The sequence below is a fragment of the Rhinoraja longicauda genome, chromosome 11 (genome assembly GCF_053455715.1).
Source record: "Rhinoraja longicauda isolate Sanriku21f chromosome 11, sRhiLon1.1, whole genome shotgun sequence".
Taxonomy (NCBI): domain Eukaryota; kingdom Metazoa; phylum Chordata; class Chondrichthyes; order Rajiformes; family Arhynchobatidae; genus Rhinoraja; species Rhinoraja longicauda.
The window spans coordinates 10,698,513-10,718,261 of record NC_135963.1 but is presented as its reverse complement, the minus strand read 5'-3'; the positions used below and the strand labels follow the sequence as shown (position 1 = coordinate 10,718,261).

General features: G+C 47.2%; 1 protein-coding gene across 6 annotated transcripts in view; it reads left to right on the top strand.

Annotated features, from left to right (window-relative positions):
* bcar3 (BCAR3 adaptor protein, NSP family member) overlaps positions 1-19,463 on the top strand; it is a 167,498-nt gene extending 148,035 nt beyond the window's left edge. For all 6 annotated transcript variants that reach the window (XM_078408257.1, XM_078408255.1, XM_078408256.1 and 3 more), the window contains 7 exons: positions 713-816; positions 5,082-5,785; positions 10,532-10,647; positions 15,002-15,173; positions 16,119-16,230; positions 17,143-17,349; positions 18,562-19,463. In XM_078408257.1, coding sequence (XP_078264383.1) covers positions 713-816; positions 5,082-5,785; positions 10,532-10,647; positions 15,002-15,173; positions 16,119-16,230; positions 17,143-17,349; positions 18,562-18,737 — 1,591 coding nt within the window. In that variant the 3' untranslated portion in view covers positions 18,738-19,463. The remainder of the gene's footprint in view (positions 1-712; positions 817-5,081; positions 5,786-10,531; positions 10,648-15,001; positions 15,174-16,118; positions 16,231-17,142; positions 17,350-18,561) is intronic.
* Positions 19,464-19,749: the final 286 nt, after the last annotated feature.

Below are 19,749 nucleotides of genomic sequence, written 5' to 3'. Positions count from 1 at the left end.
GGAGCCGTCTTCCATTGCTTATGTAAGTCCGATGAAATATATGCTTATGCGGCATTGGAGAGATAACGTGTTGTCTTCCCGCTATCTCCCTGAGTTTGTTATTTTGACCCGTTGAATAGGAAGAGCATTGTTTGGCTGGAGTCATGCCACGTCCTCTTCTTAGGCCCATGTAGCTACTTGCAGAAGCAAACACTGACATAAATAACTTGCTGCCCAAATCTCTCTGCTCTCCCGGCTAAACTGAAACTTTTCTTCAGCTATTGACTCGCACTTTTTTTCCCCCGTTCCTGACATAATCTGCAAGTGCCTCTGTCCTTGAAAAGGTTTGTTTCCCTGTAGCAGATTTGAGGAGCAAAGCGTTCCCATCTTCGACCTTGTTGGCTCGAAGTCTTTGTAGCTGTTTTCGGAGCTCGCGCGCTGTTGGTGTTTCTCCCGGTAGCCGGATTTGCTCGCCAGCCCTCGGCTTCATTCCCTCTCTGGTCGCACCATGGAGATCCAGTACATCTACGTCTTCATCGGCAGTCTAACAGCCCCCTTCATCTTCAGCTGCCTCTACTCCATCCTGTCCCACTGCGTGAGATGTGAGCGAGAGAAAGCTCTGGACGAGAAGTACTTGAGTTTTGATGCGCCGTCGTCTCCGGTGTTTTATAGCGGCGGTGGGCAGCGGAGTTGCGGGCATTAAAAAAGGCCATTCTCTCCATTCCCCCCACAGGAACAAAGACAAGAGTGGGAGCCAGCCCGCAAGCCTTGACTACGTGCAGGAGGACAGGCAGCAGCCCTTGAAGTCGCATCAGTCGGAGAGCTACCTCCCTTTGGGTGAGTTGCCACTCAGTCCTGGGTTGGCGAGGACGCGTGTAGTCATTTACCTTTTACAGTGGAAAGATCACGTCACCATTTATATGATCAATGACAGTGCAACTTTTTACTAATCTCTCTCTGTGGTCAAGAGAGAGTTAGATAGAGCTCTTAAAGATAGCGGAGTCAGGGGGTATGGGGAGAAGGCAGGAACGGGGTACTGAATGCTGGTGATCAGCCATGATCACATTGAATGGCGGTGCTGGCTCAAAGGGCCGGATGGCCTACTCCTGCACCTATTGTTTATTGTCTATAATCTGTGGGGTTTGCCGCTCACTCTTTGAGGCTGTGTCAGACGTAGACCATCATTGCTTTATCATTGTTTTCTCCGTCTACAGCCGCCAGTTGTGCAATAGACAATAGACAATAGGTGCAGGAGGAGGCCATTCGGCCCTTCGAGCCAGCACCGCCATTCAATGTGATCATGGCTGATCATTCTCAATCAGTACCCCGTTCCTGCCTTCTCCCCATACCCCCTGACTCCGCTATCCTTAAGAGCTCTATCCAGCTCTCTCTTGAATGCATTCAGAGAATTGGACTCCACTGCCTTCTGAGGCAGAGAATTCCACAGATTCACAACCCTCTGACTGAAAATGTTTTTCCTCATCTCAGTTCTAAATGGCCTACCCCTTATTCTTAAACTGTGACCCCTTGTTCTGGACTCCCCCAACATTGGGAACATGTTTCCTGCCTCTAACGTGTCCAATCCCTTAATAATCTTATACGTTTCGATAAGATCTCCTCTCATCCTTCTAAATTCCAGTGTATACAAGCCTAGTCGCTCCAGTCTTTCAACATATGACAGTCCCGCCATTCCGGGAATTAACCTAGTAAACCTACGCTGCACGCCCTCAATAGCAAGAATATCCTTCCTCAAATTTGGAGACCAAAACTGGTCAGCCATGATTGTAGCAGTAATGGTCGCTCAGATCGTAGTTGAACTTTGTTCACTAGGTTGCTCAGTGATTAGGCTGCGATTTAAAAAAATATATACCCAAAAGGAAAAAGGACCTGCATTAGTCAGAGAGTCCTAGAGTAATAGGGTCACACAGTGCGGAAACAGATCCTTCGACCAAGTTTGCCCATGCCGACCAAGGTCCCCCCATCCACACTTGTCCCACCTGCCCGCATTTGGCCCATATCAGTAAGGGTGTCAGGGGTTGTGGGGAGAAGGCAGGAGAATGGGGTTAAGAGGGAAAGATAGGTCAGCCATGATTGAATGGCAGAATGGACTTGATGGGCTGAATGGCCTAATTCTGTTCCTATCACTTATGAACTTGTATTCCTCTAAACCTTTCCTATCCATGTGTCTGTCCAAATTTATTTTAAATGTTGTTATAGTTTCTGCCTCAACTCCCTCCTCCAGCAGCACATTCCATACAACCACTGCCCTCTGTGTAAAAATCAGGCCCCTCACATTCCTATTAAATCTTTCCCCTCTCACCTGTGTCCCCTGGTTCTTGATTCTCTTACTCTGGGCAAGAGACTCTATTTCCCCTCATGATTTTATACATCTCTATAAGATCACCTCTCATCTGCCTAAGCTCCAAGGAATACAGTCCTAGCTTGCCCAACTTCTCTCGGTAGATCAGGCCATCGAGTTAGATAGAGCTCTAGGGGCTAGTGGAATCAAGGGATATGGGGAGAAGGCAGGCACAGGCTAGTGATTGTAGATGATCAGCCATGATCACAATGAATGGCGGTGCTGGCTCGAAGGGCCAAATGGCCTCCTCCTGCACCTATTCTCTATGTTTCTATGTCCTGGCAACAGCCTCATAAAATGCAGGAGTTTCCATTATGTTCGGTTTCACAGAGCACAGTATGGTTAGATGCGTTCCAATTATTTTGCATGGCATAGATACGATTGTGGGAAATGCAATGAATACAGGCTCCCACAAATGGCAATGTGGCCATGATATACATTGGGCAATGGTGGCACAGCGGTAGAGTTGCTGCCTTACAGCGCCAGAGACCCGTGTTCGATCCTGACTACAGGTGCTGTCTCACCCTGACCTGCGTGGATTTTCTCCGGGTGCTCCAGTTCCCTCCCACATTCCAAAGACGTGCAGGTCTACAGGTTAATTGGCTTCGGTAAAAATTTCCCGAGTGTGTGTAGGACACTGTTAGCGTATCGCTGGTGGGCGTGGACTGAAATGACCTGTTTCCACACTGTAACTCAAAATTATAAAGTAAAGATACCAGATGACTTGATTTATTTTTCATTAAAAAAAATATGTTGAATAAATAAATATTGACCAGGACACATTGCAACAATCTCTTTGCTGTTGAAGGACTTTGGTTTAATATCGAAAACATGACATCCCTGACAATACAGTCAGGATACCAATCGTGGGCCATGTTTTTTTTACACAGAATAATAGTAGGTGACTGTAACACATGTCGTGAGCTGGAAGAAGATATTATAATGAAGTTTAAGAAGCTTTTAGATATACACATTAATATGCAGAGCACGGAGGGATATGGATCACCTGCCAGCAGATACTAGAAGTTGGGATGTCATGTTGCAATTGTACAAGACGTGAGGCCACATTTAGAGTATTGTGTTCAGTTTATGGCACCGTGTAATAGGAATAGACCAAGTAGACCCTTTGGACCCAAACCTCTCCTGCATTGGTGCAGCACCATCTCCTTCCTCCCCTCCCTCCCCTCCCCTCCCCTCCCCTCCCCTCCCCTCCCCTCCCCTCCCCTCCCCTCCCCTCCCCTCCCCTCCCCTCCCCTCCCCTCCCCTCCCCTCCCCTCCCCTCCCCTCCCCTCCCCTCCCCTCCCCTCCCCTCCCCTCCCCTCCCCTCCCCTCCCCTCCCCTCCCCTCCCCTCCCCCTCCCTCCCTCCCTCCCTCCCTCCCTCCCTCCCCCCCTCCCCCTCTCTCCACCTCTCTCCCCTCCCCTCCCCTCCCCTCCCTCCCTCCCTCCCCTCCCTCCCTCCCTCCCTCCCTCCCTCCCTCCCTCCCCCCCTCCCCCTCTCTCCACCTCTCTCCCCTCCCCTCCCCTCCCCTCCCTCCCTCCCTCCCTCCCTCCCTCCCTCCCTCCCTCCCCCCTCTCTCCCCCCTCTCTCCCCCTCTCTCCACCTCTCTCCCCTCCCCTCCCCTCCCCTCCCTCCCTCCCTCCCTCCCTCCCTCCCTCCCTCCCTCTCTCCCCCCTCTCTCCCCCTCTCTCCACCTCTCTCCCCTCCCCTCCCCCCCACTCCATCCCCCTCAACAACCCTTATCATCCCCCTCCTCCTCCCTCCCTCCCCACCCTCCCTAAGAGATAGATTTAAACTTTAAAATGTGAATAATGTTAAAAATATAACACCGATTTCAATGAAACTTCTTCCATTCGCACCAAAGGGACGACGGTGAGTAAGGTGGGCTTAAAATTGCCGCGCTATCGTGTACCGTTTTGGCTGTAGTTCAGGAACAAACAAACAAACAAACGAATAGTTTTAGTATATAGATAGATGTTGTCAAGCTGGAAAGGGTGCAGAGAAGATTTACGAGGATGTTGCCAGAACTCGAGGGCCTGAGCTATCGGGAGAGGTTGAGTAAGCTGGGACTCTTTTCCTTGGAGTGCAGGAGGATGAGGGGTGATCTTACAAAAGGGTATAAAATCATGAGAGGAATAGATTGGCTAGATGCACAGAGTCTCTTGCCCCAGAGTAGGAGATTCGAAAACCAGAGGACGTAGGTTTAAGGTGAGGATGGAAAGATTTAATAGGAATCTGCGGGGAGAGCTTTTTCACACTAAGAGTGGTGGGTGTATGGAACGAGCTGCCAGAGGAGGTATTTGAGGCAGGTACTATTGCAAAGTTTAAGAAACATTTAGACAGGTAGATGGGTAGGACAGGTTTAGAGGGATACGGGCCAAACGCAGGCAAGTGGGACTCGTGTAGATGGGACATGTTGGCCGGTGTGGGCGTGTAGGTGGGGCATGTTGGCCGGTGTGGGCGTGTAGGTGGGACATGTTGGCCGGTGTGGGCGTGTAGATGGGACATGTTGGCCGGTGTGGGCATGTAGGTGGGACATGTTGGCCGGTGTGGGCATGTAGGTGGGACATGTTGGCCGGTGTGGGCAAGTTGGGCCGTGGGACCTGTTTCCACGCTGTATGACATCTATTAGTTTCACGTGGGCATAGAGGTTGGCACTGGCCCATCGGGCTGAAGGGCCTGTTCGTGTTCTGTCAGGGGCTGTGATGATGTTTGACCGGATGCCCTCTTGATTTCACTCACAGGGATGAGGTGTCCGCCAGGGCAGCTGAACCTCTCCCAGCAGCAGAGGCCACAGCAGCAGCAGCCGTTCAGCAGTACGGAGGGGGCCGCACGCAACAACTCGCCAGTGTTCAGAACCGGCAGCGAGCCTGCGCTCAGTCCCACCTACTTCCGGCTGCCCCTGCTCGACACGCAGGCTGGGGAGGCACTGAGAGGCTCCGACAGCCAACTCTGCCCCAAGCCCCCCCCAAAGCCCAGCAAGGTGCCCTCCCTCAGGGCGCCCAACAGGCCCCCTTTAGTAAAGGACGGTGTGGAGATGGACCATCGCGCTGGCACTCTGCAGAGGGGGCACGCCTACTGTAGGCAGGACTCCTCACTGGACCGGGCACCGGTGCTCCACTGCCTCCCACATCCCGACAGCTTTGTGGAACGACTGCAGACGGATGAAGCGTCCCGGGCCGGGTTGCAAGGCCGCAGCTCCCCGCACGGCAGCCCCATCCTCTTCACCGTCTCCCCCCTGCAACACGAGGAAGGGGCGAGGACGCATGACCCTCCCCCACCCGTCTTTGAAAATACCTCCTGCTTCAAGCCCAATGAGTTCCAGTCAAAGCTGCTGCCCCCTGACAACAAGCCCCTCGACACCTCAGTCATCAGAAGGGTGAAAGAACTGTTTACCAAGACTGATTCGACCACTATTGCTAAGCACATCCTGAAAGTGGACAGCCAGGTAAGAAATGGAGACGCAAGCAACTGAATATTGAGTCAAAGGGTCTGTTTTTGTGGTGTAAATAATGCGTGCGCATTGATATTTGTATTTGTTTATTATTCTCACGTGTACTGAGATACAGTTAAAAATACTTTGCTTTCTTCACTATCCGGTCAAATTATGCCATACAATCATAGAAACATAGAAAATAGGTGCAGAAGGAGGCCATTTGGCCCTTTGAACCAGCACTGCCATTCATTGTGATCATGGCTGATCATCCACAATCAGTAACCTGTGCCTGCCTTCTCCCCATATCCCTTGATTCCACTAGCCCCTAGAGCTCTATCTAACTCTGTTTTAAATTCAATCAGTGAATTGGCCTCCACTGCCCTCTGTGGCAGAGAATTCCACAAATTCAAAACTCTCAGGGTGAAGAAGTTTTTTCTCATCTCAGTTTTAAATGGCCTCCCCTTTATTCTTAGACTGTGGCCCCTAGTTCTGGACTCCCCCAACATTGGGAACATATTTCCTGCATCTAGCTTGTCCAGTCCTTTTATAATTTTATACGTTTCTATAAAATCCCCTAGAAACGTATAAAATCATACATAATAACAACAGGTAGAGCAAAGATTAGAATCAACCAGAGTGCAAAATATAGTAGACAATAGGTGCAGGAGGAGGTCATTCGGCCCTTCGAGCCAGCATCACCATTCAATGTGATCATGGCTGATCATTCTCAATCAGTACCCTGTTCCTGCCTTCTCCCCATACCCCCTGACTCCACTATCCTTAAGAGCTCGACCGAGCTCTCTCTTGAATGCATTCAGAGAATTGGCCTCCACTGCCTTCTGAGGCAGAGAATTCCACAGATTTACAACTCTCTGACTGAAAAGGTTTTTCCTCATCGCCGTTCTAAATGGCCTACCCCTTATTCTTAAACTGTGGCCCCTGGTTCTGGACTCTCCCCAACATTGGGAACATGTTTCCTGCCTCTAACATGTCCAATCCCTTAATAATCTTATATGTTTCAATAAGATCCCCTCTCATCCTTCTAAATTGCAGTGTATACAAGCCTAGTCGCTCCAGTCTTTCAACATATACGACAGTCCCGCCATTCCGGGAATTAACCTAGTGAACCTACGCTGCACGCCCTCAATAGCAAGAATATCCTTCCTCAAATTTGGAGACAAAAACTGCACACAGTACTCCAGGTGCGGTCTCACTAGGGCCCTGTACAACTGCAGAAGGACATCTTTGCTCCTATACTCAACTCCTCTTGTTATGAAGGCCAACATTCCATTGGCTTTCTTCACTGCATGCTTCCTTTCAGTGTCTGATGCACTAGGACACCCAGATCTCGTTGTACGTCCCCTTTTCCTAACTTGACACCATTCAGATAATAATCTGCCTTCCTATTCTTACCATCAAAGTGGATAACCTCACACCTATCCATATTAAACTGCATCTGCCATGCATCCGCCCACTCGCACAACATGTCCAGGTCACCCTGCAACCTCTTAGTATCTTCCTCACAGTTCACACTGCCACCCAGCTTTGTGTCATCTGAAAATTTGCTAATGTTACTTTTAATCCCTTCATCCAAGTCATTGATGTATATTGTAAATAGCTGCGGTCCCAGCACCGAGCCTTGCGGTACCCCACTAGTTACTACCTGCCATTCTGAAAGGGACCCATTTATCCCCACTCTTTGCTTTCTGTCTGCCAGCCAATTTTCTATCCATGTCCCTGCAGGGCATAGAGGGATATAAATCGCATGCCGATAGAGAGCTTAGTATAAATTGGCATCATGTTTGGTACAGATATCCTGAGCCACAGGGCCTGGTCCTGTGACGTAACATGTTATTTTCATCAGATGCCAAGAGGTTTCTTCAAGGAAGGTGATATTCATGTGTAGACACTAGTTTACTTGACATGCTGCCATCCTGATATTAACAGGACCTTTTGACTCTTGCATTGAAATGAATAAATATTTAGGAGAGGGTACTTGCAGTGAATAAGGTGATCACAGTAGGAGACTTGACACTGCCAGAAGAGGTCAGATCAGTCCATGGTGCCTGTGTGGTGTCTATAATACGTGCCCTCATTCACCTCTTTGTCAGGGGCGGCACAGTGGCACAGCGGGTAGAGTTGCTGCCTTACAACGCCAGGGGCCCTGGTTCGATCCTGACTACGGGTGCTGTCTGTACGGAGTTTGTACGTTCTCCCCATGACCTGCAAGGGTTTTCTCCAGGTTCCTCCCACACTCCAAAGACCTACAGGTTTGTAGGTTAATTGGCTTCGATAAAGATTGTAAATTGTCGCTAGTGGGTAGGGTAGTATTTGTGTGCGGGGATCGCGGGTCGGCGCGGATTCGGTGGGCTGAAGAGCCCGTTTCCACGCTGTATCTCTACACTAAACAAAACCAAAAGTCAAGTCGAGAGCGTTTGTCTGTCAGATGCACTGGCACTAGAACCATGACATTTTAACTTTCTGCAGCTTGACAGGAACGTTAATGCAACAACACAAATATACAGTAACGAGGAAGTTATCAGTAATACCAGGTAACCAGGTCGTAATGCTACAAACTGAAGCACACAGTGCATCCCACACAATACTCAGAGTAGATCGTTGCCGAGGTCAGCTGTGGTTGGGATTATGCAGTGTGGATCAGAAGCCTGATCATTAATGGGAAGAGGCTGATCCTGAACCAGGAGGTAACGATGTTTGGGCTTCTCTACCCCCTGCCCGATGGTAGCCGTGAGATGAGAGCATGGCCGGAGTGGTGTGGGTCTTTGATGAGAGGAGCTACCCTTTTGAGGCAGGGTTGCCCACCTACGTCTCATCGATGGTCAATACCCGTGACAGACTGGGCAATGTTGACTACTTTCTGCAGCCTCCTTCGTTCTCTGATGTTTGAATTCCCAAACCGTGATGGTTCTCTATCAGTCTGTGGAACAGTTTTGAACAATAATGCCTCAAACAAGCTTGTTGCCAAGGGTTACATTACACTCCTTATCTTTGATGAGTTCGGGTGTCAGGGGTCATGGGGAGAATGGGGTTAGGAGGGCGAGATAGATTAGCCATGATTGAATGGCGGAGTAGACTTGATGGGCAGAATGGCCTAACTCTGCTCCTATCACTTATGATCTTATCTGACATATTTTTGTCTCCTTTTCTCCTCTGGCCTTTGTCACTTACTCTACACATCAGCCTATCACACTCCCCTTGCCTGTATCCACCTATCGCATGCCAGGCTTTAGCCCGTCTGCACCTCTCCTTTCCAGCTACCTTTCCCCTCTTTACTCGAAGCGGGTCAGGCAGCATCTGAGGAGGGAATAGACAAGCGACGATTGGGATTGGGACCCTTCTTCAGACTGATCCACCTGTGCGTACGTTCCCTTCACTGATGCTGCCTGACGCTGCCCGCAGAGTTCCTCCAGCACTTCCTGTCTTGAGCATTTGGCTTTTCTTTTCTTTCTGGATTGGTTACTCCGGAAGGGCTGAAATTCTGGTTAAGACATTGAAGTTTCTCCACCCTAGTCTTGTATACGTGTATATGTGTCTGCATATGTACGTATATGTGTGTGTGTGTGTGTATGTGTGCGTGTGTGTGTGTGTGTGTGTGTGTGTGTATGTGTGTCTGCGTATGTGTGTGTGTGTGTGTGTGTGTGTGTGTGTGTGTGTGTGTGTGTGTGTGTGTGTCTGCGTATGTGTGTGTGTGTGTGTGTGTGTGTGTGTGTGTGTGTGTGTGTGTGTGTGTGTGTATGTGTGTCTGCGTATGTGTGTGTGTGTGTGTGTGTGTGTGTGTGTGTGTGTGTGTGTGTGTGTGTGTGTGTGTGTGTGTGTGTGTGTGCGTGTGTGTGTGTGTGTGTGTGTATGTGTGTCTGCGTATGTGTGTGTGTGTGTGTGTGTGTGTGTGTGTGTGTGTGTGTGTGTGTGTGTGTGTGTGTGTATGTGTGTCTGCGTATGTGTGTGTGTGTGTGTGTGTGTGTGTGTGTGTGTGTGTGTGTGTGTGAAGGAACTGCAGATGCTGGTTTACACCAAAGATAGACACATGCTGGAGTAACTCAGCGGGACAGGCAGCATCTCAGGAGGGAAGGAATGCGTATCTGAAGAAGGGTCTCGACCCGAAACGTCACCCATTCCTTCTCTCCAGAGATGCTGCCTGTCCCGCTGAGTTACACCAGCATTTTGTGTGTGAGTGTGAGTGTGTTTTTGTAAACCCTTGTCCTCTGCGGGCTTTAGTTTAGTTTAGTTTAGAGATACAGCACGAAAACAGGCCTTTCACCCACAAACAGTCCGCACCGACCAGCACATTAACACTAACCTACACACTAGGGACAATTTACCAAAGCAAATTATCCTACAAACGTGTACATCTTTGGAGTGCGGGAGGAAACCGGAGCACCCGGGGAAAACCCACGCGGTCACGGGGAGAACATACAAACTCCTCACAGACAGCACCCGTTGTCAGGATCGAACCTGGGTCTCTGGCGCTGTGAGGCAGCAACTCTACCGCCGCGCCACCAAGTGCCACTTGGGTAGAGCCAAATTGGAATGTTGCGTGCTTTAAAAACTTCCACATAATTCTAGGCAAAAGTGGTGAAATTGGAAGCGTGCTCGTTAACAACAGGAATGGCCACCCTTGGCTACAGGTCAGTTCTGATGTAATCAGCAGTCCCTTGTGTACACAAAATGAGCCACTTAATGGAAGACCAATTTCTTGGCTGCACATAATAATAAAGTTGAACTTCTGCTCCCCGCCAGGTTGCTAGGATACTGAATGTCTCTGATGAAATGAAGCAACAAATGCAAGTGGTCTCGGGTCTGGAGCTGATTACACTTCCTCAAGGGCACCGACTCCGCATGGATTTAATTGAAAGGTAAACAGTAACATTCCACTGTTTGTGCAATAAATTGCAACATCAGAAGCTCACCGCTCTGAAGATTGCAGCGTGGGAGAAAGGAACAGGGAGGATTGGCCCTCTGAGCGGTAATTAAAGGGCGTTCCTTTCTGTTCCACCTTTACCAAACGTGTTGTTTGTCTGGGGCAGATCTTCGCCCAGAACTCTGTGCAGGATTAACTAGTCCTTTCCCACAGAGGCATTGGTGAGATGGGGTGGGAGTTTGTACAAATGGCCAGAGTGGCTACGGGCTGGAAAAGATTCGTCCACATCACCATCCATTGCATCTTCTACTTCAGTCTGCCTCTGGGAAATAAGAGAGCATGGAGCTCAATACTGAGGCCTGTCCACACAAAGAGCTCCTTATTTTAGATGGGGCAAATGAAGGAGTAGCAGGTATGAGTCCACAGAGGGCGGCACGGTGGTCCAGCGGTAGAGTAGCTGCCTTACAACGCCGGCGACCCAGGTTCGATCCTGACTCCGGGTGCTCGTCTGTCTGGAGTTTGTATGTTCTCCCCACTCCCACACTCCAAAGACGTACAGTTTTGTAGGTTAATTGGCTTTGCATAATTGTAAATTGTTCCTAGTGTGTGTAGGACAGTGTTTAGTGTGTGGGGATCGCTGGTCGGTGCGGACTCGGTGGGACCAAGGTCCTCTTTCCGCGCTGGATCTCGAAACTAAATTAAATCAGTATATTATTTGCTGTAAAGCTGTGGCATGTGGCCTTACTCTCCACTAATGGGGTAAAACAGCGACGGAGATTTGCTGTAATTTCCTGAAAGTTAGTTTGGATAAAGCACGTGTATTTTTTTGGGATTTGCCATGTGTGGATAGCTTTGTGGGGTATTTAGAACTGAGATGAGGAAAAGCTTTTTCAGTCAGAGAGTTGTAAATCTGTGGAATTCTCTGCCTCAGAAGGCAGTGGAGGCCGATTCTCTGAATGCATTCAAGAGAGAGCTAGATAGAGCTCTTAAGGATAGCGGAGTCAGGGGGTATGGGGAGAAGGCAGGAACGGGGTACTGATTGAGAATGATCAGCCATGATCACATTGAATGGCGGTGCTGGCTCGAAGGGCCGAATGGCCTCCTCCTGCACCTATTGTCTATTGTATTATTTGAGAAATTATTGTAGGCATGCCAGATGAAACCTTCTCTTTCTCTAATCTTTTGCTCAACTTGCGGTTGGACTGGAGATGGGAGGCGGAGAGTGACGTGACGTTACAATAGAGCAACGGTCATGTTACTGGATTCATTGCCTTTTCCAGGAGGGAGCAGTGATCCAGAAGTGCCTTCACCAGATTGATACAGGATTTTGGAATGCTCAGGGGCAGTCTAACAAAGTGATCAAAGGGGGTAGTTGGAGAAAAACAATCTATTGCTGCGGGCAAATCCCTGAACAAATAATGTCATCTTCAAATTCAATTCAGGAACAAAATCAGGAAGTAGAAAATTGTGTAAAACGAATGGCCTTTTCAAAAGGTTTTTGAAGGTGGATGTTTATGTCAACTTTTATGTATTTGTGTGTCTTGTTGCTTTTTTTCCGTATGGCTGCATGGTAATTCGCATATCACTGCACCTTATTTGGTACATGTGACAATAAAAGACCTTTGAAATCAAAGCCTGGGTCAGGTGGCATTACCGGAGAAAAGGAATAGCTAACGTTTCGGATCAAGACCCTTTAGTTTGGTGATAGAGCGCGGAAACAGGGCCTTCAACCCACCCAGTCCTCACCGACCAGCGATCCCCGCACATTAACACTATCCTACACACACTAGGGACAATTTTACATTTATACCAAGCCAATTAACCTACAAACCTGTACGTCTTTGGGGTGTGGAAGGAAACCGAAGATCTCGGAGAAAACCTACGCAGGTCACGGGGAGATCGTACAAACTCCGTACAGACAGTGCCCGTAGTCAGGATCGAACCCGGGTCTCTGGCGCTGTAAGGCAGCAACTCTACCGCTGCGCCACCATGCCGTTTAGGTCTCTGATCTTACCAAATGGTGGGACCAGACTCATGGCCGACTCCCGTCTCTCTGTTCACTGTCCTTGTCTATCTGCCGCTGTTCTCAGATGGTTATTACTAATCGGTAGAAGCTTGGCATGTTAAGTTCTGCTGTGGGTGATCACATAAGGGAATGAGAAAATGGGGAGCGACTCTCCTATTAGTGGTCAGTGGTAGTCAGTGGTCAGTGGTAGTCAGTGGTCAGTGGTCAGTGGTAGTCAGTGGTCAGTGGTAGTCAGTGGTCAGTGGTAGGGAAACTGTTGGAGTGCTTAATGAAGGATGCAATGACATCTTAGGAAATAGGATTGGGCAGAGCTGGTATGGATGAATGAAGAGGGAAATCATGCTTGAGGGAATTTGTTGAGGGTGTGACTTGCAACTGATGAGAAGGAATCAGTGGATGTGGTCTGTTTAGATTTTCAGAAGACTTTCAAGAAGGTCCAATTGCAGAAGATTGGTGAATGCTGATAGACACATTGTGAGGATTAATATAGAGTAAGCCATCGTTATAAAGGACCGTGAGGGGAATGGTGTCCATTATTGCCGATTGTCCACTATAATCGAGTAACTGTAAACTATTTAAGGAAGCAAATGGGAGATTGGCTTTTTGTTAGAAGAGGATTTGAGTCTGAAGTCTTTTTATAGTTTTTGTCTCCCTACCTAATAAAAGGTGTGGAGCAAGCAGCCAACTAGGTTGCATTGCCCATGGTCAGCCATGACCGAGGAGGCTTAAGAACCTAATTAAATTAGAGTTGCATTAGACAGTGCAGTGAAGATTTAGATTTGCTGCATGAGGAAAGATGGAATAGATGTACAATTTGTGCACAGGAATACAGGCAGGTTAAAGAAAAGAAGGCAACATTGGAAAAATGTAAGATTATTCACATTTAGTAAAATAGAGAAATAATAATATATTCCTTTATTCGTTCCCAGCCAGGGAAATTTACAATGTTACAGCAGCAAAGTGGATAGCAAGACATTATAAGTAAAAGTAAAGACAAGGATAAATTGTTATCAGTTTTCTGTGTGTTCTTAGCTATTACTGTTGACTCGTCTGCTGGGAGCAGTGCTGGTTGTGCAGTCTCACAGCAGCGGGAAGGAAGGACCTCCTATATCTCTCCTACCCGCACTTGGGGTGAAGGAGTCTGTCACTGAAGGAGCTACTGAAGGATCCATTAAAAAAAGGCACAAAGTGCTGGAGTAACCCAGCGGGTCAGGCAGCATCTCTGGAGAACATGGATAGGCGATGTTCCAAGTCAGTGGATATTTTTAAGGCAGAGATAGATAGACTCCTGATTTGTACAGGTGTCAGGAGTTATGGGGAGAAGGCAGGAGAATAGGGTTAGGAGGGAAAGATAGATCAGACATGATTGAATGGCAGAGTAGACTTGATGGGCCAAATGGCCTAATTCTGCTCCTTTAGCTTATGAATTTATGGACATTAGGACCCTTCTTCAGACAGTATGGATTCACTGGATTGATCCTGGGATGAGAGTTGTCTTATGCCGTGAGATTGACCAGAAAGGTTTATACATTTACAGTAGTTCAGAAGAGGGAACACCTGGAGTTATTGAAACAGTAACCGTTTAGAATGAGATTAACAGCACCTGATGATGCAGTGATGTGATTTTCTAAGACTGAGATAGTTGAATTTACAGAATAATCTTGGGCTACGAATCACCCTTTTGGGACTGAGATGAGAAAAAGTTTCTTTACTCTGAAGTTCTAATTCTGTGCAATATTCGACCCCGGCAATCAGTAGAGTTGGCGTAGTCCATACATTTTTTTTGAATTGGGTGAGACTGTGGACAGATGCGAGGTAAAGTTCAGCCATAATTTCATTGAGAGGCAGACTGGCCTTGAGGTGCACGTGGTCTATTACTGCTCCAGTTTTTGTTTGTATTCTTGTGGCGCAGCGGTAGAGTTGCTGCCTTACAGCGAATGCAGCGCCGGAGACTCAGGTTCGATCCTGACTACGGGCGCCGTCTGTACGGAGTTTGTACGTTCTCCCCGTGACCTGCGTGGGTTTTCTCTGAGATCTTCGGTTTCCTCCGAGATCTTCAGTTTTCTCCGAGATCTTCGGTTTCCTCCCACACTCCAAAGACATACAGGTATGTAGGTTAATTGGCTGGGCAAATGTAAAAATTGTCCCTAGTGTGTGTAGGATAGTGTTAGTGTGCAGGGATCGCTGGGCGGCGCGGACCCGGTGGGCCGAAGGGCCTGTTTCCGCGCTGTATCTCTAAATCTAAAAAAAAAAATCTTAACAGTCAAATTATGAAGAGTAGAAGCAGGAGAGCCAAAGAACTCAACCTCTTGCATTTTCTCAGGTATAATACGCTGACCATCGGGATTGCAGTGGATATCCTGGGTTGCACAGGGAGCGTCGAAGAGAGAGCTGCTGTGTTGGCCAAGATTATCCAACTGGCACTGGAACTGAAATACTCCATGGGCGACCTGTATGCCTTCTCTGCTGTGATGAAGACCTTAGACATGCCACAGGTACTTTCTGCCCTACTGCTTTGGCCATCAAGCCACACAGTTTTAAACTGAGCTACAATCCTGGATATCTGTACTGGGCATATTTGGCTTTTTGTAAATTAAGCCAAGAAGTGAACCAAGATGATATTTTTAAACTCCCTATGCAAAAGCTAAATTTAAACAGATCAGAGCTCGTATGGCAAGGACCAAAACTTTCCATCAGCAGACACAAAGTCATAAAATAAGGATTTGGAATTACAGTAGTCTGTCGGATTTGGGCCCCATATCTGAGGATGTGCTGGCTCTGGAGAGGGTCCAGAGGAGGTTTACAAGAATGATTCCAGGAATGAGTGGGTTACTATATGGTGAGTGTTTGACAGCACTGGGCCTGTACTCGCTGGAGTTTAGCAGGGTGAGGGGGGGACCTCATTGAAACTTACAGAATAATGAAAGGCATAGATAGGAGTGGATGTGGAAAGTACGTTTCCACTGGTGGGAGAGTCCAGGACCAGAGGTCATAGCCTCAAAATTAAAGGGCGTTCTTCCAGAAAGGAGATGAGGAGGAACTTCTTTAGTCAGAGGGTAGTTAATGTGTGGAACTCATTGCCACAGAGGGGTGTGGAGGCCAGGTCTGTGGATATCTTTAAGGTAGAGTCAGACAAATTCTTGATTAGAACGGGTGTCAAGGGTTACGGGGAGAAGGCAGGAAAATGGGATTAGGAGGCAGAGATCAGTCATGATTGAATGGCGGAGTGGACTCGATGGGCCGAACAGCTTAATTCTACTCCTCTAACTTGTAAACTTGTGATCCAAGGTAACGGCCACGATGGATGAAAATGGGGGTAGCCTCAGTGGGTGGAATAATGGGAATATTTTTCCTGTTGTTGAATGAATGCTGCTGTCAGTATGTTGGGATGTGCTAACTGGAAATGCTGTTCTAATATCTCCTTACCCGTGTCTGTGCAGATTACACGATTGGAGCAAACCTGGACTGCACTGCGTCGTAAGCACACCCAGAGTGCCATTGTGTACGAGAAGACTCTCAAACCATGTATCAAAGCTTTAAACGAGGGAAGAGGTAAGACTGCCAGCAATGTCTCACTCGTGTAATCCAAGTGAGTGACACTGCTACATTAAGATGAACGGAAAGCACAGCTTGTGGTTACCAGATTTGTTTTAATGAATTTATTTAAGTGAGAGATAGGTAACCAAAACAGTATTTTCTTAGTACCTGAACTGATGTACAGCACTTTGATCAACGTGGGTTGTTTTTAAATGTGCTATACAAATAAAATTGACTTGACTTGACTTGAGTATTAGTAAGGTAAATTGTGACTCTTTCTTGATAAGCAACACCCTTTCGATTCCCTCATCTATGAGACTTACTGAAAGAATGGAGCACAAATCACAGGTTTAATCGCTGGCTTGGATCAATCTAAATGACAACAGGCACATCAATGTAGAAACAAGGAACTGCAGATGCTGGTGTACTAAAAAAAAGACACAAAATGCTGGAGTAACCCAGCAGATCAGGCAGCATCCCTGGAGAACATGGATAGGTGACATTTCGGGTTGGGGCCCTGTTTCAGTCTGATTTAATTTGTGATCCTGCAGGGCGGTCAATCTGTGGAATTCATTACAGCAGACGGCTGTGGAGGTCATCAATGGATATTTTTAAGGCGGAGATTGAGATTTTTGATTAGTACGGGTGTCAGGGGTTATGGGGCGAAGGCAGGAGAATGGGGTTGAGAGGGAAAGATAGATCAGCCATGATTGAATGGCGGAGTAGACTTGATGGGCCGAATGGCCTAATTCTGCTCCTAGGCCTTATCGACTGATCATAAGGGGAGCAGATGTCCCAATTAGCACTGAATGAAAATATGAAAGTTTAAAAACTAGCAGCAAATATTCTTTACTCTGTTATTAATTGATTGATGTTATGTTGATGATGTTATTCAGATTGATGTTATTTTTTCCTGTGACATCTCAGAGGATGTTGCGCTCAGCAAGACCACGATTCCACACCTCATGCCCCTCATTACGCTCATGGAACGCCAGTTTGTCACCTTTGAAACCATGGAGTTGTGGGAGACCATCGATCAGGGCTGTGAAATAATGCTCAAGCACCTGGACGATGCACGATCCATCGCACACAATGCCTCCGCGTACAAAGTCAACACAAAACGGATTCTCGAAGGTGAGGATGCACTCGCACGACTAGAGAGTAGCCCTGAGCTACTATCCACCTCGTTGGAGACCCTCGGACTATCTTTAATCGGACTTTATCTTGCACTAAACGTTATTCCCTATATCCCTGTATCTGTATACACTGTGGACTCCTCAATTGTAATCTTGTACTGTCTTTCCATTGACTGGTTAGCATATCACAAATGCTTTTTACTGTACCTCGGTACACGTGACAATAAACTAAACTAGGATAAGCCTAACGCAATGCACTCAGTCAGTTTAAGCCCAATCGAGGAACACATTGAATTGATGCTGGTGAATATGGAGTACCGAACCTCATAACAATATTAGTCTGGGTTTCGTGTGATCCTTCTTCCTTAATTCATCCTTCCTCTTTATTCTTCAAACATTAAATCTTGTTGGTTAGAGACGTTACCGGATACGTCTTGTTAGCCCTCATGTTTTAGATGGTCCAGTGTCTTTACTCTCTCATTATCAGCTCAGTTTGTGTAAGTTTTGCCTGCTGCAGTTCAGCAACTTGCATAAAGGCCATAACAATGGGAGGGTAATTCTTTGCGCTTCTTCGAGACACCTTTTGATTCTCCTCCCACGTCACCTACCCAAATAACTGCAGCATTGGATGGCAGGCAGCACAGTGGCGCAGCGGTAGAGCTACTGTCTTACAGCTCCAGGGACCCGGGTTCGATCCCGACTAGGGGTGCTGTCAGTATGGAGTTTCTATGTTCTCCCCGTGACCTGCCTGGGTTTTCTCCGAGATCTTCGGTTTCCTTCCACACCCCAAAGCCGTACACGTTTGTAGGCCAATTGGCTTGGTATAAATGTAAATTGTCCCTAGTGTGTTGGATAGTGTTAATGTGCGGGGATCGCTGGTTGGTGCGCCGAAGGGCCAGTTTCCACACTCTACAGATGCTCCTCAGCTTATGATGGGGTTCCGCTCCGAGAAACCCATCGCAACCGAAAATATTGTACGTCGAAATGCATTTAATACGCCTGATCATGGAGCTGCTGCTCGCTATGGGTCGCTGCCATTTGCACCATCGCAAAGACGAAATATCACAAGTCGAAGCTTCGTAAGCCGGGGAACCCCCTCATCTCTAAACTGAACTAAACATTTCTGTTTCCGTCGTTCTTTTTGCAATCATTTTTTAATTCTGTACTATTTGGTGCATTTATTAACTCTTTCTCCGTTTCTTTCTCTTAGATTTTGAGCCGGATGAAGAAATGCTGGAGACATTTCAGACGGAGTTTGCGATGAGGTTGTTGTGGGGAAGTAAAGGTGCACAGGTTAACCAAACCGAGAGATACGAAAAGTTCACGATGATCTTGACGGCTTTATCGCGGAAACTTGAACCGCCCTCTTGGCTTCTGGACCACTAGCTAATTGTGGGAAAACAGCAACGAGGACTGCCTGTTGTGAAAGCACACTTTGTACAACACTCGACAATATCCAAGAAATGATCTTCACTAATACATATCAGTGTTTTAGCTGTCTTGTACTGTATCTCAGCCGCTTCTGCTTGCCCACCTTTAACATTCCAAGTGAACGTTTTGTTTGCAACTATCTCTGGTGTACAGAAACACTCTTGGTTGTTTCTAACATTGTTAGAAATACAGAATTACTATGTGTATCAGGGTGCCATGTAACGTTGGCATCAAGCACAGTCGTGGGTGGCTTTAGAGCAGTCCTTGTACAGGCGATAGTTCTGGCCACTGTGAAAGCCAGTGGCTTTCAGCTGTCTGACTGCTAATGCAGCTCTTGATGTTGGTCATTGTAAATATCAAATGTGAAGGTAATATCTTGTCTGAAGGCTTCAGCTATTTAATATATTGTGACTAAAATTAATTGTAAATAGAATTCTGTAAAATACAATTAGTGCTATTTTATGCAGTACGGCAAATTACTATGCAGAATATGTATGTGTGTGATTCAATAAAATTGCACCATTTCTTAACAAGGTCTAAATGTTCTTGCTCGGTGCCACACAGGGATTATCAACCAAGTGAATCAGCAGTAGTGGGACCTGATTGAAACTGAGCGTACTAGTCATTTGAGTTTCTATTTAGTTTTTTTTAAATTGTTCTGTTAAAAGTGCCAAGACAGGGTGTGGAAATTTGCAATCACTTTCCCTTCTAAAGCGCAAAAAACTGGAGAACAACATTGCATAATTGTTACCTACAGCCAGGACATATTTTCAGGTCTAGGGTTTCAAATTTGAGTTAATCCTTGCGATCAGATTAAACTCTTTGCTATGTACGTGTCTGTTGAATTTTGTGTATTAAAACTGATACCCAAACATGCATCAACATAACACACCAAATTAAGTTTACTTTAGTGTCATGTGTACTGAGATACAGTGAAAAGCTTTTTTTTTTACACGCTATACAGTCA